The sequence below is a fragment of the Corvus cornix genome, chromosome 3 (assembly GCF_000738735.6).
Source record: "Corvus cornix cornix isolate S_Up_H32 chromosome 3, ASM73873v5, whole genome shotgun sequence".
NCBI lineage: Eukaryota > Metazoa > Chordata > Aves > Passeriformes > Corvidae > Corvus > Corvus cornix.
Genome location: NC_047056.1, coordinates 75,648,237 through 75,675,991, shown reverse-complemented (window position 1 = coordinate 75,675,991; position 27,755 = coordinate 75,648,237). Strand labels below are relative to the sequence as shown.

The 27,755-nt window shown below is 36.3% G+C and overlaps 1 protein-coding gene across 1 annotated transcript; it reads left to right on the top strand.

Annotated features, from left to right (window-relative positions):
* Positions 1 to 1,283: 1,283 nt before the first annotated feature.
* MANEA (mannosidase endo-alpha) lies at positions 1,284 to 19,497 on the top strand. Its single transcript, XM_039568980.1, has 5 exons — positions 1,284 to 1,344; positions 6,537 to 7,129; positions 10,526 to 10,635; positions 12,924 to 13,000; positions 14,279 to 19,497. Exons 2-5 carry the CDS (start codon positions 6,580 to 6,582, stop codon positions 14,913 to 14,915), a joined length of 1,374 nt encoding a protein of 457 aa, XP_039424914.1. The 5' UTR covers positions 1,284 to 1,344; positions 6,537 to 6,579; the 3' UTR covers positions 14,916 to 19,497.
* Positions 19,498 to 27,755: the final 8,258 nt, after the last annotated feature.

The window sequence follows — 27,755 nt, the reverse complement described above, 5'->3', positions numbered from 1 at the left end:
AGGCAATATAAAATACAGGGGTCCAATTCATTACAGTCATTTTTCATATGGCAGAGGGAAGAAATGTTTTGGTTCAATGGGAAGATTGTGATGTTTACCTAGTGCAACAATTTGCATTGAGTCAATCTGCAATCATACAAGTGTTCTGCTGTTCAGACTTCTGTTGTTACAGTACACAAGAATGTATTTTTTTCATTGATTTGGTTATTAATCTCATTATGACAACTATTCATAACAGATTTTCACTGCTTAGGTAAAAAGTATAAAGCCCACTTGACATGCTAGTGCATGAAAGATCAGTGAAGCCCTTTTTATATTATTGCAATTATATGTAACTACAAAATGACTGTATAACAGGATTATTTATTGAACTTCTATCCACATATTTTTTTCTTGATTTATTCCCATATAGCTGACAGGGTGCAAGGATGCGCAATTACCCCAGCGCACTGACTTTCTCAATGTATCGCTGTATTGAACACCCTAGTTTAATGTAAAACACCACCCTTAGGGTGCAGAGGTGCCATACACATCGCACACAGACTCCAGCCCCGGGCTTTATCCAGCCATTACTTGCCCATTTCTGTCCTGATAAGGGCAACAAAGCAGGTGAAGGGTCTGGAGCACATGTTCCATGGGAAGCAGCTGAGGGAGCTGCGATTGTTTAGCCCGGAGAAGCTTAAGGGGTGAAAGGAGCCAAGTGAGGGGGAGGGGGGGGGGTCAGCCTCTTCTCCCAGGCAACCAGCGACAAGATTAGAGGACGTAGTCTTGAACTGCATGAGGGGAGATTGAGGTTAGACATCAGCAGGAATTTCTTCACAGGAAGGGTGATTAGACATTGGAATGGGCCGCCCAGGCATGTGGTGGAGCCACCATCCCTGGATGTGTTTAAGGAAAGACTGGATGTGGCACTCAGTGCCATGGTCGAGTCGACAGGGTGGTGTTCGGTCATAGCTTGGACTCGATGATCTCATCCTACATGGAGCCGGTGACTACCATTTCGCGGCTGAAAAGCAAACAACAATCCAGCAAAACCTTTTGAAGAACTGAAAGATTTTTAGACCTTTCGGGTAAAAAAAGAAGAAAAAACCAAACAACAAATGCAATTTGAATGCCCAGCGGAGGCCCCGGCCTTTCAGCAGCTGCGCACGCCCGTCGCTCCCGGAGCCCAGGGCAGGAGCGCGGCGCGCCTCTCCCCGCGGATAACGGGGGCCGCCCGCCGCCCGCCCCGCGCATGCGCCCCGCCTGGCGCACGCGCCGCCGCCGCCCCGTCCCGGCGCGGCCGCGCGGCTCCCGCAGGGGCCCCCCGCGCCCGCCCGCCGGCAGCGGCCCTGCCTCCCGCGGGTGAGTAGCAGCGCCGGCCCCGAGCACTGGGGAAGGGCTCCTCGGGGCTGGGAGAAGCCGGGGGCCGCTGTCAGAGGGACTGCGGCGGCCCCCGGGCGGTGCCGTCCCTCCTCCCCCCTGCGGAAGCCTCGCCGCGCCTCCCGCCCGCGGCTGATGCTCCCCTTGTGGCGGGGGCTGGCTCTTGGCTCCGCAGAGTGACAGATACGTGTGACCTCTCGGAACTCGGTGGCTTGCTCAGGGGATGGGAGCAGCGCAGCGGGCTGGGTCCGCTCCCCTCCCTTTCTTTCGACTCTTGTTAAGCAGCCTGGCTCTGCAGCGGCCCCGCCGTGAACTGCCCCGGGGAGCTCCCGGTGAGGGCGGGTAAAGGTCGCTTTCTTCTCATGGCCTGCACCTGCTCTAAGTTAGGTGTGTTCCCATGTCCTTTCAAAGCAGGAGAAGGCTGGCGTGTTGAAGGCAAATACTCTAGTGTAATGCTGGAGGCTCTCTTACCACGTTTACAGCAAAGAATCCAGAAGGATTTCGTTTTGTTATTGCTGCTGTCTTTCTTAAATTCAAATCACATTTTCTGTTTTCTGGTTGTCACATTTCAAATACCTCTTTCTAAATTGGGTAGACCAAAAAGAAATCTTCTATAATTTGAAGTGTTTAAAAAGAAACCCTTTTAGCATGTAAGCACAGCTATGAAGTTTCTGCATGCTGTATCTAATGTCTTCTTCCATATTTAATGATTTTCAAGCTGTTTTCAAAAAAAGGCTTTAGAAGAAGACTTTTTATATAGAGAGAGTTTTTGAGAAATTCCGGTTTTTTCTAATACTAGAAACACTCACGACATTCCCACACATATGGTCAGCCTCTGTTGCTTTTTATTATTTGTGAGATCAGAATGTGCTGTGTAAATAAATGTGCTCTGTAAATGTGGTGCTTTAAACACTCTTACCAGTCCTCAGTTTACTAAACCTCACCTGGTCAATCACTTGGAAACTAAATTAATGTTTCTAGATGCACATCTGCACTGTAGCTCCAGAATCAGGGCTTTAAGGCCTAGGAGCTTCAACTCTAGATAGAGCTGATCTGTCACTTCAGGGTTTTCAGTTTCATTGAGCTGGGAAAACTAAGTAGAAACTAAGCTTAGATAACTTAGCTGAGAAGCTTTGATCCCATCCATGAGCTACCAGCCTCAGTAGCTTCTGGATGACCTTACCCTTGATCAATAAAATCAGATTTTCAGAGTTCTCCTCTATATTGCATTTCCATTTGTTATGGTTAAGGAACATCAGAGAAAATAAGTTATAGTATTTGCTGATTCTTACTAAACTAGATAAATCAGTTTTATCTGAACCTACTTTCTTTGCATAGGATATTTCTGTTTTGGGATTTGTAAAACTGAAAGAAGCAACCCACTGGGCAGGGCACTGAAACTTGAGTTGTCTGTCCAGAATTATCTAGAGTAATTATCCACCATCACCCCTTTCAACCACTTTTATTGGGGTTTTTTTTTTTTTTTTTCCTCACTAAAGAAACATTCTTATTTGGGGAAACATGTCAGGAAAAAAAGTTCATCATCTGTACGTTTTTTCCTTCATCTAGTGGAAAGGACAAACAGAAAGTTTCCCTGCACAAAAACTTAAGGGTATAAAAAGAGGTAGTGAGGGAGAAAAAAAATCACTGGCAGGTAAGAGCTTGAGACATTCAATTAAGTTTGGGGAACAGATAAGAAAAAATACTTGAGATTTTTTCATAGACCCTTTTTCTTTCCTTTCTTCATGGAGGAGTTGCTTTAAGAAGAACACCTTGAGATTTTGCCTACTGTGATGAATTTCATGCTATTTATTACCAAAAAACCCAAGTTAATTTGGAACAGAGATGATCATAACGGGATGTACTTACATGTATTTTTTGCTTTTAATTCTATATAATTGCTTCCAAACTAAAAAGTAAAATAACTGTGTCAGATTTTTTTGTTTGTTTTGAGAAGGGAACTGGATGCTGAGGAAATACAGGTTTTAACTTTTCCCGGTAAAGCTTCATATTTTTCTAATGTAATGAAGGAAACTATTATCTGATTCATTAAAGGAGAAAGATATCTAAACCAACTCTTTCTTCCTTCTGACCTGTTACAGGTGGTTTTTTTCTTTTAAAATTTATTGAGTAGGCAAGAGAAAGAGCTCAAATTGCTTACATTTTTGGCTGGTAGATCTGTATGTGTAAACAAATGTGGAGTTAGAATCCAGAAGTGAGTCAGAGTAACTGCGTGTAAGATCTTAACCTGCATAAAGCTGAAGTTTTTCCTGTTAGATCCAAGCACACCCAAAAGTCCAAGGTAAGATACTTCCTAAGTCTATAGGAGTGACATGTACCTCAGTAAATTGTAATCAGGCTCTTAAAATTTGAAATGTCCATGACAAACACAAAATCACAGCTGTGCTTTGTCTAATGACTGTTGAATCAGAAATGTATTTTTAAAGTTTTTGCACTTGCAAGAATAGACAAAACTTCATGTAGCTGTTTCACGGGGCATGTTTGCTCAGTCTGTTTCCTCAATATTGCCCTTGTGCTGTGGCACTAGCATTGATGAGGGTAGTTTACCTGTCACTGTCTCTGAAAAGTAGATCTGAACAAGATTAAATGGCACACGAAGCACTGCCAACCTGTAGCTCTTCAATGCACCTTTTACCGTATACATGTCTATGCCAGGTCTGAATTATGTTATCATCATTGAGACTGATGTCTGCCCAAAAGAGAAGCCTTTACCATAGGTATCACTTCTTGTTCTAGAAATTTTGCACTTTGATGCTGACCCTGTCTAAGCATAGCAGAAGTTCATAATGTGCTATGGTAGACCAAGGTTTGTCTCAATGCTAGTTAAATGCTAGTCAAGGAGGCTGCTCATTTTTAGTACACTTCAACTTTTAATAGGGAGGGACCCCAACAATATTCCATTGAAAAAATACTTGCTAAAATAGTAACATGGAGCACCAAGATCAATTCCTGACACTTCAGACAAATCACTTAATAATAGTGAAATCTTGATCTAAACAGGAGGAATTGAGTAGCACATATGTCAAGCAAGAATAAAAAGGAACAGTTTCTTCGATATGGAATAGGAAAACCCAAATGAAAGACCTTGTGAACATTCCAATTATAGACATTGCAGTCATGAATTCTTTTTCACAGAAGAGATAAAATCATAATTGCAGAGGTAGTTTATCGCTGGCAGTCCTGTATGTTGTTTAATGAAGATCAGAGGCATCGGGGTTAAATTAAATGAAATACATTAATACATTAGTCAGATGAATAATATTGTTTCCCTAAAAAAAAAATCCTGACCCTTCAGAAAATTTCAGTTTGTCTAATGTGAAAATTGAGTTAAATTGCCAGGTAGCATAATGTACTAGAAAGAAGACTGAAAAGGTAAAGAAAAATATCAGGAGAAGTTTGAGTGTATTTAGAGTTAATTTCTTATTAAAGAAAGATGTTCTGTACTCCAAATAATCTCTGACAGAATTCTAAAATTGTGGGATGGATTGTTAGCTGTAGAAGAAGAATCCTGTAGTTTGACATAAAGTGTTGTGAAATCCTCTTAGCCTATATGCTGTAAAATAATTTTCCCTGACAGTAGCCAAATGTATGGTTTCACAATCCAGTTGGGCAAAATGAACATCATTTTCATAGTCTTGCCTTGCTCCATCTTTCCTTTGTTGGCTTTAGTGCTGTGATACTGATTCAACTGAGTCCACTCCCTAACAAAGTAAAAGTGTATTGGCATTTTTGTGTTGTTTATTTGTGAAATGTTAACAGGGTTTTGCTCTTAAAGTAAATGAGTGACTTTACTGTGAAAACAAAATTAATCCCAAAAGTAAGTAGGAATAGACAGTAGGATGAGAGGATTAATATTGGAAATGGAAGCAGAAGTTCCCTTTGTGGCAGTGTAATACTGCTAATCCAATTCAGGCTATATTGTTAAAAAGCATATTCTAAAATTCCTTATCTAAAATTATCATAGCGTTAGCAAACAGTGTATTGTGACAACTGAGCTCTATGTTAATGCACTGTAACACTGGTAGGAAACTAAGGTGAAATAATTTGTAAGTATTTTGAAATTACCTGTGTATATCTCAGTAAATTAAAATAAGATTCTAAAATTTGGAGGTCAGTGACAGAAATACAAATCACAGCTTTGCTATGTCTAGTGACCCTTGAATCAGAAATTTATTCTTAGATTTTCCAGTTTAGTGTTGTCAGTTTTATGCATAATCTTGTTCCACATAATTCTGTGGTAACCTAAATTTTGTTAATCCTTTTCTCTGGTTCTCTTGTGATAATGTCAAACAGGAATTAAAATTATAAATAAAGTAATCAGGCCTTCCCTTACACTGATTTTCTTCCCCTTACTTTCAAGGTTCAAATCTTGTTGTGTACCATTGGTGTTGTTTTGAATTTAGCCCTGGAACGCTACATGAAGTGTCAGGCAGCTGTGACATTGTAGTAACTGGCTGCCAGTGGCTAACTTGCAGGCTTTCTGCTTGAGGTACATCCTTAATGCTATGCTGTTTTGTGTTTACATGATTCAGAAAAAAAATTAGAGTTTTAGATCTGTGAAGTTGCAAAGCATCATGGTTTTGAATTAATTTGCCAGAGTATTTTGTTAATATATTGGTTAACTAAACACAAAGTGGTTGGTCTGAAGCCAATAGGTTAGCCAATAGTAAATAGGTTAGTAAATGAAACCTGTATTCTGAACATAAGCTGTAGTTCAGTCATACCCCATTTTGTCTTTTGTTCTGCTATGTTATTCTCCTTTCGTGTCTTTTGCTTTTTTCTTGTTTTCTGTATTATTTCTACCAGAATAGCATTTGCAAAACATAATAGTTCTGAAATAATGTAACCAGAATTTCTATTTCATGGTATTTACCTGGGTAAGGATAAAAATTAAGTTCAAAAGTAAAATAGTTTATAAAATATTTGAGTCCTTGGTGGTAGAACCTCAGAATCTGACACATGTTCTCAAATAAAGAAATGGGGTTTTGTTTGTGTACCCCACCCCCCACAAAGTCTGTTAGTTATGCAGTCAGTGTATACATCACATTTCTCTCCATGTTATTTCTGTTATGTAGAGATTTAATGAAGCATTTCATACTGCTGAATACTAGGTAGTAAGAAATCTGACTTGAAAATATTTGTCTTTTGATCAGTTGCGGCCAAAATCCTTCTGTTGGGATTCTGAACTATGACATCATGGCAAGATTTCGCAGAAGAACATGCATCATTTTGTTGCTTTTTATTTTGTTTATTTGCTCCATAATGATGGCTTTGAAGACGCTGAGACCTGACAGAGCTGGCTTTGGGGATCCATTTGGACTTGGTTTGTTGCCGGAGCTTCAACAACGGACAGTGCTTTTAGACAGTAAACAGAATTCCCTAAATAGGGCTCAAGGAGATACTGTAACACGTGTCAGTAATTTGCATAGCATTGCTGTCAATACTATGAAGGCATCTATGTCTCCAGTAAAAAAGCTGGAAGAGGAACTGTCTTCTCCTAATTATAACTTTCACATATTCTACTATACTTGGTATGGCAATCCACAGTTCGATGGTAAATATATTCACTGGAATCATCCACTGTTGCCACATTGGGATCCCAAAATTGCAAACAATTATCCAAAGGGAAGGCATACTCCTCCTGAGGACATTGGGGCCAACTTTTATCCAGAACTTGGATCTTACAGTTCCAAAGACCCTACTGTCATAGAAGCCCACATGAAACAAATGCGTTCAGCTTCTACTGGTAATGAATGTTAACGTTTCAGCATGTTGTTCATTTACCCAGCCTTATATATGTGGATGAGCACAACTGAGCCATCCTTCTCTTTTTCTGTGTAATTCAGGAAATGTCTGAAACTAGTAAATGTCTTTATATCTCTGAGTTTTAACCCCCAACTGAAACCTACATCTTTAAAGCCATGTCTGATGAGTGTAACAACAAAGAAACATAAGAATGGTGTTTGTAATCCTGTAGGTACATGTTTTTCATGACTTACTGCTAAACACTGATAACATATATGGAAAATACAGAAACCTTCACTAGAATACATTGTCTGTGTATTTTATTTTTGGAGATGAATGCTTTAGTTTAAAGAACAGGTTTCAGTAAACCATGCTAACATGCTCAAGAGCAGTCTGTTCAAATATAAGTGGGTTTATTTTTTCTCTGAATGATGTGTGTGCAATAACAATTATGTATTAATTGTTCCTGTCCAAAATTACCTCCTTTCAATACAAATTGATGTTCACTTTTTCTAAATAAGATGAACTGTATACATGAGAATAGTCAATATATTTTTTGTGTCTTTCCTTGTTGTTGGGCTTTATGGTCCTTTTTGTGTTAAACTTCTTTAAAATAAGCAGTCGTATAGGCTAATATTAAACTCTGAACAGCTTCTGTAAGTGTAGTTGGAGCAACATGACCAGAGCTCACAGCATTATTGACACTGCTAATCACCTTGTATTGAATCTCCTTCATTCACCTAATCATTAAGGTTTAATGTAATTGTTATATTTTGATTAGTGATGTTTACTTGTGTAGTGTTTACTTCTTGGTTGTTGTTATCTTGCGGGTTTTAACCTAACCTTTATTTTGTACAAGGGTTAATACAAACAGGAAATTTCTCACTCTCTTCAGTAATATAACTCCATCAACAGGAGTAACAAGACTGGTGCAGAGAAATCTCAGATATAAGTTGCCAATAAGCACTGTTTTAGTCTTATCTGAAGCAAAATAATGCATGATAGTGTGATAAAGGCAAGCTTTAAAAGAATCTGTAATGCTTCTCATCCTCTTAGTACAGATGTGTAAGAAAGCTGAACTGCTGGTGGAATAGATGCCAATACTAGGAAAAATGCTTTGCATAATCAATTTTTTTAGTAACTTCAGTTAGTTTTCCATGTAAAACTCAGCAATGCGAATGAGTAGTTCAGGCTTCCTGTGACACTCTTTGTAACATTACTGATAAAGAGTTACCTTTTTCCTGCTGTTATTCTGACTTACAGATTTAAGTACAATTTAATTTGTTCTCTCTCATCTAGATTTGACTAACATAAATCATCAACTTTTGTCCCTCAAGTCACTACTTCAAATACTGCATATTTTTTTAAGAATTATGCTTTGTTCATCTTTTGTGTACTGTGAGGCTGACTATTTACAAGTTTCTTCTTTTTCTGTCTTAGCCAGTGTCTGATCCATGACTGCATCTTGCATTCTGTCACATAATTTTTTTTTTTCTAGCTGTTTTTGGGGCTTTATCAAGGATCTTATGAAAAAAAGAAAAATGTAAGTGGTTCTTTCAGCCAGTATTGTCTAATGATCAAAGGCATATAAGAGATTGGGGCAACAGGAGTCTCATGCAGTGCTTCCCTGTATTCTTCTTATATTTTAAACTTCTTTCCTTATCTATTAATTTCCTAATATTTTACAGATTAATACAGTAGATTTTATTCTTGAGATTGCTTGGGGAAATTTATTTTTTTCCACCAGTCTTTTTTTGTGATAGTCCACTTTGGTCTTTAGTGACTATTCTGGTTTTAAAAATTTATAACACTGTTTTTAGTGTCAAGTCCATCCCTTTTTTTTAGACTCTTGAAGTGGTACATAACTCTATTTTTTAACCACAGGAAAGAAAATGTTTAGTAGTCTTTCTCAGGAAAAGACTAAAGCAAATGTGAATTTAGATTCCTTGATCAACAATTCTGTCTCCTGAACTTTTATGTATTTCCTAAAGGTGTAAAAGAGGATCTTGTCAGATGTATTCAAGATACCCAAATTTGTTGCTGCTGTTCTGCTTTATACCTCACTCATTTGCATTTAGTCCTTTTCTTTTGTGTGAAATAAAAGATAATCTGATAAAATGCAGTAAAATACTGCATTTTGCTTTCCTGGAGCAGACTGTCTCTTGTGATAATCTGTTATTTGTGATTTTCTTTTTGATAAAATGCAGAGAGAATGTGCCTAAAGGTAGTTGAACTCCCTTCTATGTGTAGTGAGCACAAATTTCTGGTTTGGATATTAGGTGATTATGTTTTCACTGTAATTTATGATTTCTTTTTCCTAATTTTGGAATTGTTTGTTGGAAATTGTTGGTCAGAAATGTTATAATGTTAGTCAAGTAGGTAGAATTTAGAATATATACTTTCCTAGCTCAGTAAATTTATTCATGTACTTAAATCATTACCTAGTTAAAAAGAACCACATTGACTTATTCTTCCATATGTTCTGCATTCCATTGTTAGGAAACTACTTCTACATCAGTATTTCATGTACTTCTTTCAGACTTGGCTTCTTTTTGATATTGTTTCCAGCTGCGCATCTAAGAGATCTAATTTGTTTATCTGACAGCATTTTATTTTAGAAGGAAAGGGTTTAGCCTTTCTGAAGAGGTATGTGGTCTTCTGCTTTCTTGTAGAGCATCAGAAAAATTTATAATATGAAAACATGGTATTTGTTGTATTTTTTCTGCACAGGACTGGTAGCATCCTTAAATTATTGAGTTACTGAAGCATTTTTGAAGATAATAAATCTAAAAACTAGTTTCACATGCGTGGAAGGGTGGATTACACCATAGTAACTGTACCAGCAAGAAAGAAGGTTGTGGGATTGTAGTCACTACTTCTAGTATTAAATGGTTGTTTTGTAGTAGAGCCAGAGGTACAATGAAGAAATATGGTGGTGAATAAAATTCCATAAGATAAAAATCTCATCACATGCATAGCCATCATCTCTTGAGTGTTCTATAAGCCATGCATCTTGATACTCTCTGACTGTATCGTGGCATAGCTATAATACCTTTGTGGGGAGCACTCTTTTCCTCTTGAACAACCTGAAGGTTGGAATGCTGTGCTGAAAGGTGGGAGGGAACAGCTCTTAAGTATTAGGCTTAGGACACTGAGTATAGATTTCTTCCCTTGACAAATGATCTAACCACTGTTTGTTTTGTAGTCCTATAAACAAAGAGAGGAGTTAAAATCCACTCTGAGAATACTGAGATTTTGTAACTGATTAAAAAGTAATTTGAGATTCTGATTTATATTATGTAGCTTTCACATCTATAATTGTAACTCATTACAATGTTACAGTATACATGTAATATATTAAACAACATGATTTAAAACTCAAGTTTTGTATTTCCAGGTGTAATAGTGCTTTCATGGTACCCACCAGGTATGGCTGATGAAAATGGAGAACCAACTGATGATTTGGTGCCAGTTGTTTTGGACTATGCACAAAAATATAATCTAAAGGTAAAGTATTTCTAAATGCATAAAATAGGAAAGTAATTAGGAAAGTAAACCTCACTATTATACTGCACTTCATTTTGGTCATAGAAGCCATTGAATTGCCCTGGACTTTGGTAGGACCTGAGTAATATTCCCTTGTAAGTAGAATAAATATTATAATCTGCTTTAGCTTGCAGAATCTTAGGCATACTGTGTCTTGTGGATTTTTATTTTTTTTTATTTCTTTTCAGGAAACAGTTTCTAAAATAAGACATTATGTTGTTTTTCCAGTGAGTCTTGGGAGATGAGGGAAGTATTACATACTCCAAAATACTGTGAAGTACAATGAGCTATAAACTAAGGACCTTTGAGAAAGAAGAAAGACTATCTTCGTTTTGCATTATTTCATAGCTTGCTAGCACCTGATCATAGAGGTCGGAGTGAGCATCTATGAGTAATAAAGACAGATTTGGAATATCTAGTTTGAATTAATGTCTTTATTCCAGAAGGTACCAGGAACATTTGCCTTGGATTGTAAGGTCAGAGACTCGGGGTTACTTCAGGGCATGACAGGATAGAAAGGCTAAGTTACTGACTTCTTAAAATAGGTGAAATATCAAGTCAGTTAAAGACTACATGAATTGATCAGTAGAATCTTAAATTGTGGTTTGGTTTTTTTTATTTTTAGAATAAAACTTGTATTTTCCTTTTGTTGTAATGGAAATGTGCATTTCATTTTAATCTCTCCCATAATAAATTTGACTTTTTAAGTAGCTGCATGTGTTTCATCTCTGGAGTGTGCTGTCTGTACTGTGTACTGAAAACACAGGCTGTTCATCTGCTCGGGTTTTAGTCGGTCATGCAAGTTGCAGGACCTCAGAGAAATTTCCTGTCACTTGGGGTGACTTTAGATTCCTTAGCAAGCAGGAGGAAAATAGGATGAATAAATTGGATACAGAAGTAATTTTGAAACTATTAAAAATATTGTGTGATTTGCATTATGTGACATAGGTTGCACTATCTAATAATAAATTATTAAAAAGACAGAAAAAGGTATTATCCTGCCCCAAAATTTTCAGACCATCTAATGGAGTTTGCTCTCACCTAAAAGAACTTGTTAACATTCAAGTCACAAAGGAGTCAGGGCAAAATGAAATAAGCTACCAAGGAAAATACAACAGTGTGTAATAGTATGGTAATGATTGGAATGTGGATGAAGCTGCTGTTACCACTTGGAAGAATTACTGGAATACAGATACTCAGTATAGATATTGCAGGAAATGCTACCTTCACTGTAATGTTTTTAAGCATTCTTGCACTAGTAAGTTATTACAGTAAGTGTTAGGAGTCTCAGTAGACCAAAGCCAGTATACAAAATACATTTCTATTATGTCTGCTAAGTAGAAGTCTGGGAGAAGATATACCCTTTCGATTTGCCTGGTTTTGATAGTTGGAAATGAAACATGAAATTATAGTGCTCTTCAACCTCTACTGTCAGTCTTAGTGATTTAGTCTAACACTATTTTTCTATAGTTTCTACTTAATAGGGAGATTGGCTCTGCAGTGGAAATTTTCTGCTGTTGCGGAGTTGTCAAAGACATTATTAAGTGCATTCTGCTCTAAATTGCTTCTGAAAAACTTGCTTTGATTAATGTAATGTATTCTGCCATGATTGTATATTTGAAAACAAATTTATTTTTACATTGGAATTCACACATATCAGTTAATCAATTCCTTAAGCTTCAAGTTTGACATTCAGAGCAGTAGCAGTACATTATATTAGATTTAGTTCCAAGAGCTTATTGCTGTTGATAAATCTATAAAATTTTAAATTGAAGTTTTTGTACCCCGTATCTTAAAATGTATTATGACTCTGAAAACTACCCTTGGAACATTATCTTTAGCAGATTTTAATATATTGGTTAGAAATTAAATATTAAAATGTTTCATTAGTTTATCAGTTCTTTGACCTTCAAGTAGATAATATTTTAATTTTTAAGTTTTGTAGCTTTTTAAGTTTTCTGAAGCATGATTACCACTTGCTGTAGCCTAGGGAAAACAAAAGCAGTGTTCTGTTTTAATGTAAAAAACCTAAGTATTTAATATCAAACCTTCCTGGGATCTGAAGCTTCTGATGTCAGTAGTGCAGGAGTTGTACTAGGGCTGGATTATTCTCATTATGGACTGATGATTTTTTTGGGTCTATAAACAACTGTATTTTTTGTGACTGGTACTTACTTCATACAATACCCAGTGCCCACGTATTCAGTAGTGTTTTACGTTTGTGTTGCTCTTACGTTTTCATCTTTCAGGTCACTTTTCACATCGAACCTTACAAAGACAGAGATGATCGCAGCATGTACCACAATGTCAAGTACATCATTGACAAGTGAGTTCTTCCAGATGGTTTCCTTTGGGGTTTCTTACATGCTGGTTTAGGGGACTTCTGCATATTATCTAAAGCTTGTAAAAATACATAAGAATGTCTGCTGAGACTGAAGAGAACTGAAAGGAACTTTGTTCATATTTCAGTGGTGTAAAACTCAGTCTGCTTTGTAAATACTGAAGTGTGACTTTTACATAGATTCTCAAAATTGCTTTCAAACATTCTTTAATATCACAGGTCATACTTTAGTTTAAAGCAGATACTTCAGATAGCAACATGTTATCTAAATTAAATTTAAAAAAATGTACATTTTGATAGTGACAAACTAGCAGATGGAGACTTATTGTGTTGACCTCTAATGATTTTAATTTATCTTGACAAAATCTGTACAGCTACTAGTTGTTTTGCTTATCAGTGCTGCTTAGACTGTCTTTATTTCACACTGAATTAGAGAACTGCCCTTCAGAGGAAACTGATAACTGTAGCACAGTTTGACACTAAGTTACTGTCACAGTTTAACCCCAGCCAGCAACTAGGTACCACCAGTGCTGCTTACTTTCCCTCTCACCCCCCAGCACTCGGGAGGTGAATCAGAAAGAAAAGATAGACTTTGTGGGTTGAGATAAGAACAATTTGATGATTGAAACAAAATAGTATTATGATAATTATGTCAGTAGTATTATTAAGAATGTTAATGGAAAGGAGAAGGAGAGAGGGTAACAGAACCCAAGACAAAACGCTCACCACCTACAGAGCAGTGCCCAGCCCAGCCCTGAGCAATGTTCAGCCCCCTTCCAGGTAACTCCCTCAGTTTATATATGGGCATGACATGCTGAAGTGTGGAATATCTCTTTGGCCAGCTCAGGTCAGCTGTCCTGGCCTTGCTCCCTCCCAGCTTTTTGTGCAGCTCCTCACTGGCAGAGCATGAGACGCTGGAAAGCTCTTGACTTAGAGTAAGCACTACTTAGCAGCAGACAAAACATAAGTGTGTTATCAACGTTTTTCTCATGCTAAATAAAAAAGACCACACCACTGTACCTACCGGCTACTAAGAACATTTCCAGGACAGTTAATAATTTGTAGTAATTTAAAGGTTCTTTGAAGAGTTACTGTTTGATACTTCAGCAAACACTGGACTGAAAGTGGATATGGATTGCTGTGTTTCAAAGTCCATGCCCTGCCTTTTTAAATTAGTTTTTAGGACAAGTCTTCATCTCAGATTGTACAACAGTGTTTTCCAAATGGCAAATTTTGTCTTAACGATACTTGTTTGCTTTATAGATACGGAAGCCATCCAGCCTTTTACAGGCATAAGACCAGCACAGGCAGACTTCTTCCTATGTTTTATGTCTATGACTCTTACGTAACAATTCCTGAAATATGGGCAAATCTGTTAACTGTTTCTGGATCCCAGAGTATTCGAAATACTCCATATGATGCATTATTCATTGCACTTCTTGTAGAAGAAAGACATAAGCATGACATTCACAGAAGCGGTTTTGATGGAATGTACACGTACTTTGCCACCAATGGCTTCTCCTACGGCTCATCTCATCATAATTGGGCAGGTTTAAAAGCCTTTTGTGATAGTAACAACTTAATGTTTATTCCAAGTGTGGGGCCAGGTTATATTGATACCAGTATCCGACCATGGAACAACCACAACACCCGGAACCGTGTCAACGGGAAGTATTACGAGACTGCCTTCAGTGCAGCCCTTCTGGTGCGACCAGAAATTATTTCCATTACATCTTTTAATGAATGGCACGAGGGAACGCAGATTGAAAAAGCTGTCCCTAAACGGACTGGACAGGTAGTTTACCTTGATTATAAACCCCATAAACCAAATGTTTACCTAGAGCTTACTCAGAAGTGGTCTGAGAAGTACAGAAAAGAACAAGAACAGTGGCTTATGTGAGCTGGTTTTGTTTCCTAATGCATTGACTGCATTAAGAAAGAAATTGAGAGCTGAGGAATCTGTTACTAGATGTCTTTATTATATCTTTTGAATGTATATGCACTACTACTGAATTTTAATTTTGAAAAGTAAAAAGATTATGAGAATATTAGCAATTATGTCTTACTGGATATTTTAGTTCAAAAATATTCAGGGAAAGCTGTTTGTTGTTTTCAGTTGTTGGTTTTTTTTTTTACTTTGTAACTTGCATGCTGAGTTTTCAGAGCATCTGCATGGGATAACTCTACATGACCAAAGTATAACAAAAAATTGGCACAGTTCCCTACTTCCTTTATTCCTGTGTTTCTAATCAAACTGATGCTGTAATCTAAATCCTCATAGCTTCTTGCAGGATGCATGTCTATAGTGTGTGGAATAATCTACATTTATGCTTTTTAATGCTTTGCACACAGAGTTCTTGACATATGACTAGCTTCTGGTAAAAGCACTGAAGAGTTATGTGTGATGCAACACCACTGGGTTTTGTTTAAAAGGAAAAAAAAGTATTTGAAAGAAAGTTCCAAAGAACTGCTGAAAGATTTCTAGTTTACTTACATTTTTTCTGTTTGGTACATGGTGTAGACTTTTGCAGATTACTGGATACCAACCAGGAACATTTTTTTTCTATTACTTTGAATTAAAAATAAAAGAATTTTGAATTTGAGTGGAAAATATTTTTTGAGGGGAAAAAACCCCTAAAGATGCAAAAAATTTATTAAAACTATTATTATGTGTTTTCTGCTAATTGACTGCAGACACAGATCTAGTGTGGTTTTTTTTAAATGTTTAAAGTTTCTAAACTTAAATAAACCTAATATCTTACTAGTCCTACAATAACAACAATTGTAGGAAATACTTTTTTTGTTTCTGATTTAGGAGCAACCTAGTTTGGTAGCAATGAGAGCTACTACCTATTTGTTTAATTTGAAATCTGAGATTTCTCTTTTTCATCTAGTCCATTTAGTCCAGAATTCAGAATTGTAGATACTAAAATCTTTCTGTTATTCAGATAAGCACTCTGCCAATGCTACCTGTAAGACTCTGGTGTGGCTGGAACTGAGTATTTTCAGTCCTGAGAATCTCACTTGCCAAATGTTGTAATTATTAACTGGCATTTTTTATGAGGTTTGAAAGGTTCAAGTCACACAGACATACCTCCTCAGCAATACATTTTTTTGGATTTTCGTAGAATTGAATAAAAAAGCCCTAAACTTTGGAATAGTGGAAATTGCAGTGTTTTGTTTATTTGCAGTAAGTGTTTAAACTTAGCAAAGTGGATTCTTTCTTAGTTGTTCATTTTATTTTTTTAATCTATGTATAAGGTGCTGATCCTGTGTTTTAGTTCATATGCTGAAACTGTTGTGACCACTAGTAACAATCAGAATTCAATTTATTTCAGCAGAACCCATGAAAATGACACTCTTTACTCAGATCTCACTGTAATCTGTCCGTTAAGTGGTAAGGTGAATGGGAGGACTTCTGTTAAAACAGAAACCAAACTACTATGTTTTTTCTGGAGAACTGTCATTCCAAATAAATACAAGCCCGTTACCTCTATATTTTTCTAGAGTCTTTCTGGTATGAAAAAGGTTTGTTTATATATCTCTTACTTATTTACAGTTTAGTTTTCTTGTCATTTCTCTGCAGTTGCTCAAGCAGTGAGGTGTCATCTAATGCCCTTAGCTGCTTGAAAAAATACAGAAATTGCATGGCAGATATATAGCCTGGCATGTTGAAGTGTGCCTCTAGAGTTACTGGAGTCTTATTAATCTCTCTTCGTATTTTTTTTAATTTTCCTATTGCATTTCTGCAAGGTCTGAAATGCCTCTGAAAGAAGTGTTTACTAACGCTCGTTTTGTTTTGCTTATTCTCAGGTGGATAAATTGACATAGACATAGGTATGACCACAGTCAAAAAATAGTGTCTGAGACATAAGAAGCACTTGTTAGATTTTTACCACTTCCAAGATAACTACTCCCTTTTTTAAGGAATCTGATATTACTTATTTTACTATAAAGCCCTTAAATAGCTATACATAACTCATTTTTATAATTTGTTCTATGTTTATGCTTTTACAGCCCAGAGTCCATATATTTATTTTAAATGTGAGGGAACAATTAAATGTTTTGCATATGTTACTAAAAAGTCTTCTGAAATCAAACCTTTCCAAAGGACAAGTCTCTTTGTTTTCTCTTTGCTTAAACTTTTGTCATCCACTGGTCTTTTCTCACTGTAGTTATCTGAGCACTTTACTGGTCTTGACAACTTTGCACTCACCTTTCAGCCCTTACTTTCTGCTGGTGGCAGTTTATTTTCTTTGTGACTGTGAAAGTCACTCCTTTGTTGCTGTGTATAGAAACATTTGAAATTTGTCGTAGGGTATTGTACAACTGAGGTGATCTGTCTTGTTTAAAATACAGTTTATGGTAACAATGTAATGGATCTTCATTACTCTGAAAGACTTTTGTAATTGCTGTAAAGGTATCATTTAGCTCTTGCCATGAAGTGATTTGGGTCATGGCACGCTGATGTCTAATGGGACCTTTAGAAGAATTTACAGAATTTCTGTAGAAAAGAATGAAAATTAAGTGCCTAGAAATTCATCACCCCTGAACACTTACTGTGCTTTTATGTGCTTGATGTGTTTTAAAACATAAATGTGCAACCTCACATACTATTTCAGAGTTGAGAATTGAATTTGATGATCCTAAGGAAAGCTGATGGAATAGCAGCTACTAGAACTACCCCACTAGCCTGACCCAATACTTTCTCTGTACTTAAAGCAAATCAGTGTGCTGCTTCCTCTTATAGGGAGTGGAGAGTGTTGCTTATGGACTATTGCTGCAGCTGTGATACTTATTTGAAATTTGAGTAAAAATAGGTCTGTGGGAAAGGGTTTGTACAAATGCAAAGGAATAAGATTGTTACAAAGGCACAGTTACTGGGGCAAGGGAGGAGAAAAGTTAATGTATTTAAGAAGGTGGTTGCTTCAAGGTTTAAGATTACAGTAGGGAAAAAAAAAGGGACTCCACTGTGCAACCAGACTTTAGAGGCAGGGAAGCACATTTGTAATGATTTTGAGATTTGAAATAGATTTAAGGAATATCCAGATCTTATTTCACTTTGGTGTCCCATGACTTTTACTTCTTGGCCAACTGAAAAAAATACTGTAATGACTGTTTTTAATATTTTTACACTGATTAAAGGCATTGATTCATCTTGTTATTTCGTAGTACTTAGAGTGATATGGGGAGATTTAAAAGAGATCATGCCATGGTATGCCTCTGCAAATACAGAAATACCTGAAGTAATCAATCACATACTACTGACCGAGTATCCCCAGGGGGTAAATGGTTTCTAGACAAGTAGCAAGTCCTTGTGGTAAAAGAGAACATATTTTTAAAAGAAAATCTATAGGTTCATTTCTGCTTCTGTCAGTTATGATCAAGTAAATTATTTTAGTTCTGTGAGCTGTCTCAGAACTGAAGCTTAGTGCATCAACTCTGAAATAAGAATGTGTATTAAATCTTGTATAGTAGCGCATGTTTCTCAGATCTCTAATCTTGTACTGAATGTTGTGGGAAAACACGTGCTGATGCTGTTACTATTTTAGTGGCAAGCTATAGATCATTGTGAATATAGTTTCTGCAGTGATGTTCATTGTATTTGTCTAGTGCATTTCTTTTGAGGTGCCAGTGATTTGTCTCTTAAGAGGTTGTTGAAGCAGGAGGTTCTTCAGTGAAAACATTTTAATATAAAACTTGGTATGTATTTGCTCTGCATAGTTTGAATTAACACATTAACAGTTCTTGGATTCAATTGAAAACATTTCTCAGGAGTGTCTTCAGCTCTGTTGACAGTAAATGTATCTCCAGGCACATGGATAAGGACTTCCTGTTACTTGGGGCACTTTTTTTTCTGAATCTTGTGAACCTAAAAAAGAGGAAATAAAGCATTTATAAACAAATTATTTGCCGCTTAATGTAAGATGAAAATCTCTCTCCCAGTCCTCCAAGTACTTGTCTTCATCCTTCTACTTGGTTAAAATTGTGTTAGGGTTTCATTTCTTTTCATCTTTTACTTTTGACCAGCATGTTAAATGTTCTATAAATTTCTAAAGTGACTGTATTTCTAAGATTTCATAGTTGGAATATTCAGTAAAGAGAATCTACAAGATTAATGGCACGGCAGAAAAGCCTGATGTGAATTTGATATTGTATAGGTGAATTTGTTGTGAATGGATAGTGTATCTTTGATATGCATTGAACACAAATAAAAACTACATTTCTTTTAATACCCTACATGACTGTGACAGAGATGAATTTGCTTACATAAAAACAGAAAAAATGTGTGTGTGTGTCTATTTAGATATGTGCATATACCTGAAGTCATTATTTTTAAAGTACTATATTGTAATAAAATTACAAACTGGGTTCTGCTACTTTTAAGTAAGCAGTGGTTTCAATTCCCTCTGATATTTACAGAAGACCTTTTTGCTTATGTATGCTTTCAGGAACAATAAATATATGCCCAAAAATTGTGATTTTGAAAGGAGTGTGTGATAGTGGGGTCTTTTAATAATATGGGTTTTGAAAGTTAATTTTTATTTTTCTATTACTATGTGTGTGTAGAACTTAGACTGAAAACAACAGGCTTACCACAATTTTTTAAACAGACAAGACTCCTGAAGTTTTTAGGTCTGATTTTATTGCATCTTATTAGGCTGCTGAGTTCACTACTGCATAGTGTTGCAAGTGTCTTTTGAGTCCTGAGGTACAAGTGTATGTTGACAAAGTAAAGCTGAAGTTTGCAGTTCATACTAAAGTTTAGGAGGGATGGGTGCACAAATAATTAGCCTTGCAGGAGAATGGTTTACAACGGATTATTACAGAAGGGTGAATGAAGTATTTGTTGCATTCTGATAGTATATTGGGCTCTTCAGGTATGAAAAGTCTGGAAGGTAAGTGTTGCCATTTTATTTTCAGTGTGGAATTACCTCTTTGGTGTTTGAAAAATGTGTTTTGTTTTTCCAGCAAACTAACTACACTGGTATGAAAGAAATTAAAGCTAATTCACACACATAGTATTGTGTATTTCTGTAGTCAAGTCAAATATATTTTAAAATGTATAATCACCTCATATTTCTTTTGGCGTATCGCATTGTAAGTGACTCTGCTATAGTTAAGGTGTTTTGCTCCACAGTGCAAAAATTTCCTGAAAATTTTCTGTCTCAGGAGATGCAAAAGGTAATCAACACAAGGTCTATTTGAAATTTGAACTTATGCACATACCTGTTGTCGTGGGTTCGGTTTGTAACCGGGCGGAAACACCAATTTAGTGTAGTGGTTTGGTCCAAAATACTCATTACTGTTTATCTGCTGTGAGATAAGAATTAGGAGAAATGCAAAGCAGGCACCAAACTTGAAAGAATATAAAGAAGTTTATTAACAGACCTAAAAGAAGGAAAAAAAAAAAAAAAATACCACCTTCAGAACTCTCCTCCTCCCCCCCACCTTCCTCCCTTCTCCTACTGACAATGTGAAAAGACAACCCTTAAGATGTTCAGTCTGTTACCACTGCCATAATAACCTTGTTCAGTCCATTTAGAAAGAGAAGTCTCTTCTTGCTCATGCTATGAAAACATCACGAGACAGCCGCCCACTTCCAAATATTGTTCAGTCCATTTAGGAAGAGGAGTCTCTCTGCCTGCATGTGAGTCCCTTCCCCCTACTTGCAGCTTTTCCTGGAACTGCTTTTGAGGGTCCACTCTTGAAGTTTTTTGGGGGTACAATTTTAAGGTTGAGCCGTTCAGAAACAAAACCAGAGGCCCTTCTCCTTCCCTGGGAGCAAAGGGTCTTCATCATCTTCATTGTTAGGACTATCTCTGGGAGCATCTCTACGAACTGAGGTTTTCTCCTTTCCCATTTGGAGCAACAGTCCTCATCAGGTTCATCTCTAGGGACTGAGGTTTTCTCCTTTCCCGTTTGGAGCAAAAGTCCTCATCTGGTCCATCTCTCCCTGTCCAAACTTCTCATGAAATTACAGCTGCGTCAGCATCTGCCTATCTCAGCGCAGGTGCTTTTGCTTACAAGCTGAACACTCCACCCCCCATATCTTCATGGAATTACAACGGGATACTCTGATATATCATAGCTTCACAACAGAATTTCAGCTTTAAGCATCTCCTCTCTCTCTTCCCTCAGGTTTTCAGCTCTTCACAGCAGTAAAAAGGGTTAATCTCACCTCGGCCTTGCAGCTTTGCAGCTGGAATGTTGAATTTTTCTTATCGAAGTGGAGAGGGGGGAGAGCCGAGATGCTCTGGCTGCCCACAGCAGGGCAGTGGGGGGGTTCCACAGCTGGAACAGGTCCATGGCTTCAGGATGGCCGTGGCCCGGCCCGGCCTGGCCCAAGCAGGGCTTGGCTGGGCCCGCGGCCCCCCACACGGGGCCCGCAGCCACCTGTCCCAGCGCCGGAAACGAGAGAGAGCTTGGGGGGGAGTTTGCCTATTCTTAAGTGTGGATCACAGAGGTGATCACAACTTTAAGTGGCTTAAAGAATTGTCCATATTCAAACTGGCCAGCTGCTAGGTTCTATCAGGTCACAGAGGAAACTGTAAGCACCCCTCAGCAAGGCCATCCCTTCTGGGACTATGCTTGCTAACTTATGGCACCTGTAATGGACACTTTACTAGGAGACTTCTGAGAAACTTTGGCATTTTAGTAGATAAAATATCTTCCAAGGTGTTTCATGTCACTTTATGTGAATTTAGGAGAAAGAAGAAGGAGATAACAATGAAAAAGTATTTATTACCTGTTCATCTAATCTGATCATTTTCCGTACAGTAAATGGGATGTATATTCTAAACATTCTTTATGTGAACAATAAATAAGAACGACTAGTACATTTATGTTTGTTTTCTTCAGCTGGGCAGTGTAGATAGAGGAAACAGTGACACAACAAAAAGCACATATATCTTTCATTTTTAAACTTCAGTTTAGTTACATTTTTAAACAACATAAAATGTGTGAGCTGTGAAACTAATGGAATATTCAGAAGATCCCTGCAATAAAAATCTGAAAAATTAATTCACTGACCCAATTTAGTGATAGATTCAGAGTAAAGTTATCTTGTAGCTATCATAATGTTTCAGTATTTTTCAAATAGAAAGCTACAGTCTGTTAAGCTGGAGTCAAAAAAGAAGTAACAGGTGTATACAGTGTGATGATCTTATGGCGAGTGATGAGAATTCTCTTTTGTATATTCCATTATTGGTATTATTCAAAGCTGGCTTAGCACATTCAAAAATGAGCGAGTTTTGTTAAATTAATTTAGATCTTAGAATATGTGTGTGCAAATGAACACACACACAATTTTTTTCTAATTTCTTTGTGAAAAATGCAGCTGCCCTTGTATGGATAGAAAAAAATCTAGAGCAGTTTTAATCAGTTCCCAGATCTGTGCTTGTCAGTGTTCATGGTGTGATCCAGAGTGGCTCACTTCTCTATCCTAGCAGTTGTGTGGATAGTCAGAAGTAATCAGAGTATTCAAGTTCATCTCCTACAGCCTTTTATCTTAAAATATGGGTAAAAATCTTCTGAACTTTTCAAAACTAGAGGGTTGTAGAAATGGTTAAATGAAACTGTTTTCAACATAGATTATAATACAGCAAAAGTATACACTAGCCGACTAAAATCCATATTGGAGAAAAATAAATGTTTTATTAGATAATGTTGATGCCTGCTATTGCATTCAGAGCTGATGTACCACATTTAAGAAACAACCTTTTTTTAAAAATTTGGTATCTACTTAGAGTATTTAAACATTTTTATTTAGTTAGAATAGATGTTTTTTAAAACCTCAGAGGTGTATTCTTCTCTCCATAGAACCAACACAATGACAACCGGTTTGTTGTTTTTTGAGGAGGGGGTGTGTTTTGTTTGTTTTTTAATACATGGAAATGAGCACTATGTATCTGACAGCAGGACCTTGTCTTCAGAGTTGGTTTTATAACTTGATGTCATTGCTATGGAAACACAGCACAATCTCTCAGGACTTAATTTCTCAACTGCAGTGTGATTCAACAAATAAGAAACAGCCATAACTTCAGTTGATTTTTAGAATACTAGTAGAAAAATGGGCTGTTGGTTTGTTGTGATTTTAATGGAAGTTTCTTGAAAAATTCTAATACACTATGGTAGAAAATACTTTTATCATAGTGCTAAGATTGACTGCTCATGAAGATCAGATAGCTAGTTAAAGTTTGATAAGTATGATTTTAAATATGCTATATGTATTTCAATAATACAATATTTCATAATACTATTACTACTAATCAAAGTAATAATGGTGAATACTTATTTTTAAAGGGGAAACTAAAGAAGAACTAAAAAGGGCTTTTAAAGAAGCCATTAACCTCAGAAAGCAATGTTAATCAATGAGAAACAGTAGATTTTTCAGGGGAGAAAGAAGTATCTAGCCATTTACTTTGTGAGAAGCTCTGCTGTCCTTATTTTGTCTCATATATATGATTCTTGGTGAGTACACAAATTTTATTCCAGGTGAGTGAAGAACCTAGTTTCAAAAAATAAAATACATTCTGAAAACACAAATGGTAAATCATATTGGTAGTACTCGTAGCATACCAAAAGTACGTATGCTTTGCTCTTTATGTCCAACCTTTGGCTGACCAACTTCCTGATCTACCACTTCACTTGGAATTTTTTGCACATATTTGTACTTTTTTTTTTTTTATGAAAACATTGGGGAACCAGTACAAAGCAAAATTTTAAAACTCCATTGCAGTAACATGACATTGAAAAAGGTAAGCTGTATAGAACAGAGGAAAGTAGTTAAGAGATGTCAAAATTACAAAATGTCTGGAGGCTTTATGCAGGCAGTATAACCATATTCAGATTATTACATCAATCAAAAGATTTTTAAGATGCCTGGAAGAAGCTCATGTAGTTAAAAAACAGAATAAAGAAAAGTGCTAGAAATAAAAGATATCTTTAAAATGCAGATTCTGTCCAAAGGATCAAACCAGAAAATAGCTTAAGTTCTGGCATTAATTCTAAAGCTAAAAAAAAATCCCCTACCAAACTTGAAGGAACAACTTCCTAGACATAAAATAATAAAACAATAATTCAGCTTCCCCCGTCCATCCCCCAGAAGTAAATAGGAGGCAAGACATAATACAATAGTAAGGAAAAAATACCCAAACAACAATTTCTAAGACCTATATACTAAAGTCTTCATTAATGCATATTTCTAAAACATGTCACAAGCAGACAGAAAGCTGCTAGTGTGCTAGTAGTGCTGGCAGATAGCAGAGCAGCAAAAGATCCCTTGGATGTTCGATAAAGCAGTAGTAGAGAAGTTGAAAGTGTTTTGTATCTATGTTTATTACAGAAGAAGTTAGAATTTTTCATGCTGGATCCAGTATCCATTGCTCAAGAAATATCCTAATCAAGAAATTAATTAATCAAGAAATATCCTATGTTGAAGTGTCATAAAAGTGATCTTTTGACTGGATCAATAAAACAGCAATAAATCACCCACTCTAAATTTTACTCATTCGAGGGTTTTCAAGGAACTCAAGTATGAAATTCTTAACAATGTGAATACTTTGTTGTTTAAGTTAAGGGTAGGCACATAAAGGAAAGGGGACAAATGTGGTATCAATATTAAGAATACTTCTAGGAGAGCTGCTTGGAACTGTAAACAAGTCTGAAATTCGTCCTTGATTTTAAAAAATAGGAAGAATAGACATTTAAGATAGATGTATTGAGCAATATCAGTGTAGCTTTTCCAAAGCAAACTCATGCACCACAAATCCATTACATTTTTGAAAGTATAATTAGAAGTGTGGTCAAGGATAATAAAGCTTCCAGCGAGGTACTTGGCCTTCAAAAGATACTAAATTGGTACATAAGTAGAGGGAAGAACTTTCAATAGATTACTTGCATTAAAAGTTAAGAAACAGATAATAGAAATACTAAACTTTCATAGCAACAGGCAGGTATTTGTTAAGTAACAAAGAAGCCTGTTGTGGTACTTGTGCTGTTCAGAAAGTCATTTAAAAATATATGTGCTAGTGCTAAACAATTTCTGAAGATAATCAAAATTAAAACCCTAATTGTGTAATAGTAATTACAGAGCAGAGTAACAAATTGGGTGATAAAAGAGCTGGAAAACAATGTTGACCTATCTTTATCAGTACATACTGTACATGCACAGAGTGGTACTATGTTATAGTGGTCTCCTACTGCTTCAAATAGATTTGGCTATCCATTTGGTTAGTACTATTAAAAAAAATTAATCTCAAAGATAGTAAAGAACAAATATATTACTAGGAAAGAAAGTTGAAAATATCACTATACCATTGTAGAAATGTGCATCATGCTTGCATCTGGAGTACTGGTTACTTATCCCCTTTTTAAAAAAAGAACTGAAAAGAGACATGGAAAGATTATAGAAATCATAGTGAGAGAGAGTTGAACCAAGGAAAATGTAAATTAAGAATGCTCACCTTCAAGAAAAATTGTTCTTTAGAAGGCGCTGGCAGACTAAAATCATTGAAGGGCATAAGGAAAATTAATAGTGAACAATAACAATTTTCTATTCCTTATGCCAAAGAAAGGTCATCTAATTAAATTTTCAGATAATGTATTTCGACAAAGATTAGGAAATTGGGGTTTTTTCACTCAATATAGTAAAATTAACAAATGTACTGCTACAGGATAGTGTAGAAATTGAGAGTATAATAGGTACAAAGTCACAATAGCATTGATCAGACTTCATAAGCAGGGTAGTCCAGGTGCAACTTTTGCCTCAAAAACTCTCTAAACAACTGTTTGTCAGCAATCAAAAGTATTTTTGAAAATAAATGTGAGTTCTCTTTCATGTAATGCTTTAGGCATTTTGCAAGACATTGTTTTGACTTACGTGTGAAAATCAGAAATGTCTTCATCTGTTTCTGAAATTAAGGATATTCATATTGGAACGCAAGAAACTGATTTAGTGGCAACTAATTAATATTTTCGTTTTCTTCTTTCTATAAGGTTGAAGGTTGCTGGCTTTAAACTCTGGACCATCATAGGCATGAGTTTAGCACTCATGCTGTGCTAAACTAATGCCATTTATTCTTAAAGATTTTAAAGGATTGTGATGTTGCTGCTTATCTGTCATGAAAACTAAACCCCAAAGTCTGGAGATAGACCCCACGTGTTGCAGAAAGGTTCAGGCTACCTCTGTGTAGCTTCTTCAGCCTGGTGCTACAGATGATCAGTTTGATTGCAGCAAGTTGTGGAGCTTAGAAGAGAGACTCTGTGGTGTTAGGGGCCTTTGAATATAGATTATAGATGTAAAGAAGGAGAGAACCAGAGCATTAATCAGAGGGCTTCCAGGGGATCCAGTACAGAAGATTTTAATTAAATAAATATATAATTTGCTTTATAACCCCACAAATTTCAGTTTAGCAGTGGGGAACTTTGCACTAGTTAATGACTCTTTTCCCTTATATACCCATTAATGTTTATATATTGAAATTCACCTGCAACTTTATTTCATGATAAATCTCATAAAGTAGTTTTCCTGAATTCATGCAGTTCTGCAAATTGGCCTGTGACTAATCCTAATTCATGAAAAGAGTAAATAAATTCTTTAATCATTATGTCAGAACTTTCTGGACTGATCACTGCTAGTTACCACTTATGGTAAAGCTAGGTAAGTGACTGTGGAATCACTCCTAGGAGATTTTGGTGTAAAATAAAACATGGCTTAAACTATCTTCAGCTACATCTGAGGTGAGAAACTGGATTGAATTAATTCAGTGGGAGTAGAAATATGTTAGGTCTTCACTGGAACACAGCATTAAACAAGCAATGTGAGACCATTCATGTGTTGCGAAGTAGCAAATTCTTTCTTAAAGTGAAATGTTTTCAACCATATTTCTTATTCATCCAAAGGCTTTTTGACAAATCTACAAAACCTAATGATCAGGCTATCAGTTTTAACAACTTATTATTTACCAAGTGTGTTCTCCTGAGTTTAAATACTTTTTTGTTCATTATAGGGACCTATATTGTTTCTTTTATTTGTATCAGGAAGGAAAGAGGGATTGAACATCCCATAATGCACCTTGAATATGTGTAATACAGAGGAGTATGGGGGGATAAAAAGGGGTTGTTGATAATTATATGCAGATCAATTCATACTTTTATCTGTCTGAAAATGTAATGCTTAAACAAACTTTCTCCATGGTAATATGCTACCAAATGTTGTACAACCAAATCTGTTCAGGAAACATGTAAACACCTCATGATACTGAAAAAAATGTGCTCTTTTCAATTATATTTATATTGTCCTCTACATATTTGCCAAATGATACGACTCTATGTTCACAGGTACTTAGATCTCTTTTTGTAATTTGGAATCTTAAGTACATTCCTGTGCCAAGTCTGTATTGATGAAAAATATAGAAAAATTTAAATATTTAAGATTGATTGAAATACATAGAAAACCCCTTAGGTCTAGCTTGCAAATTTTTTATACTTAGCAGGATTTTAAAAGTTTTTTCCTCAGCCAATATTCATCCTTCAGTTAAGAAACCTATGACAAGAAAGTGAACAAGCAGAGAATGCAAAATATAGGGGATTTTGTTCCTTTTTTTTCTGCCAGTGCTTGAAACCTACAAGATAAGACTATCATATGATACAGAATTTGTGTGCTCAACCCTATGCACTCAATATTTTCTTTAGTTGAGATTTCATAAAATTTTAACCTGTAGCATGTAGAGAACAT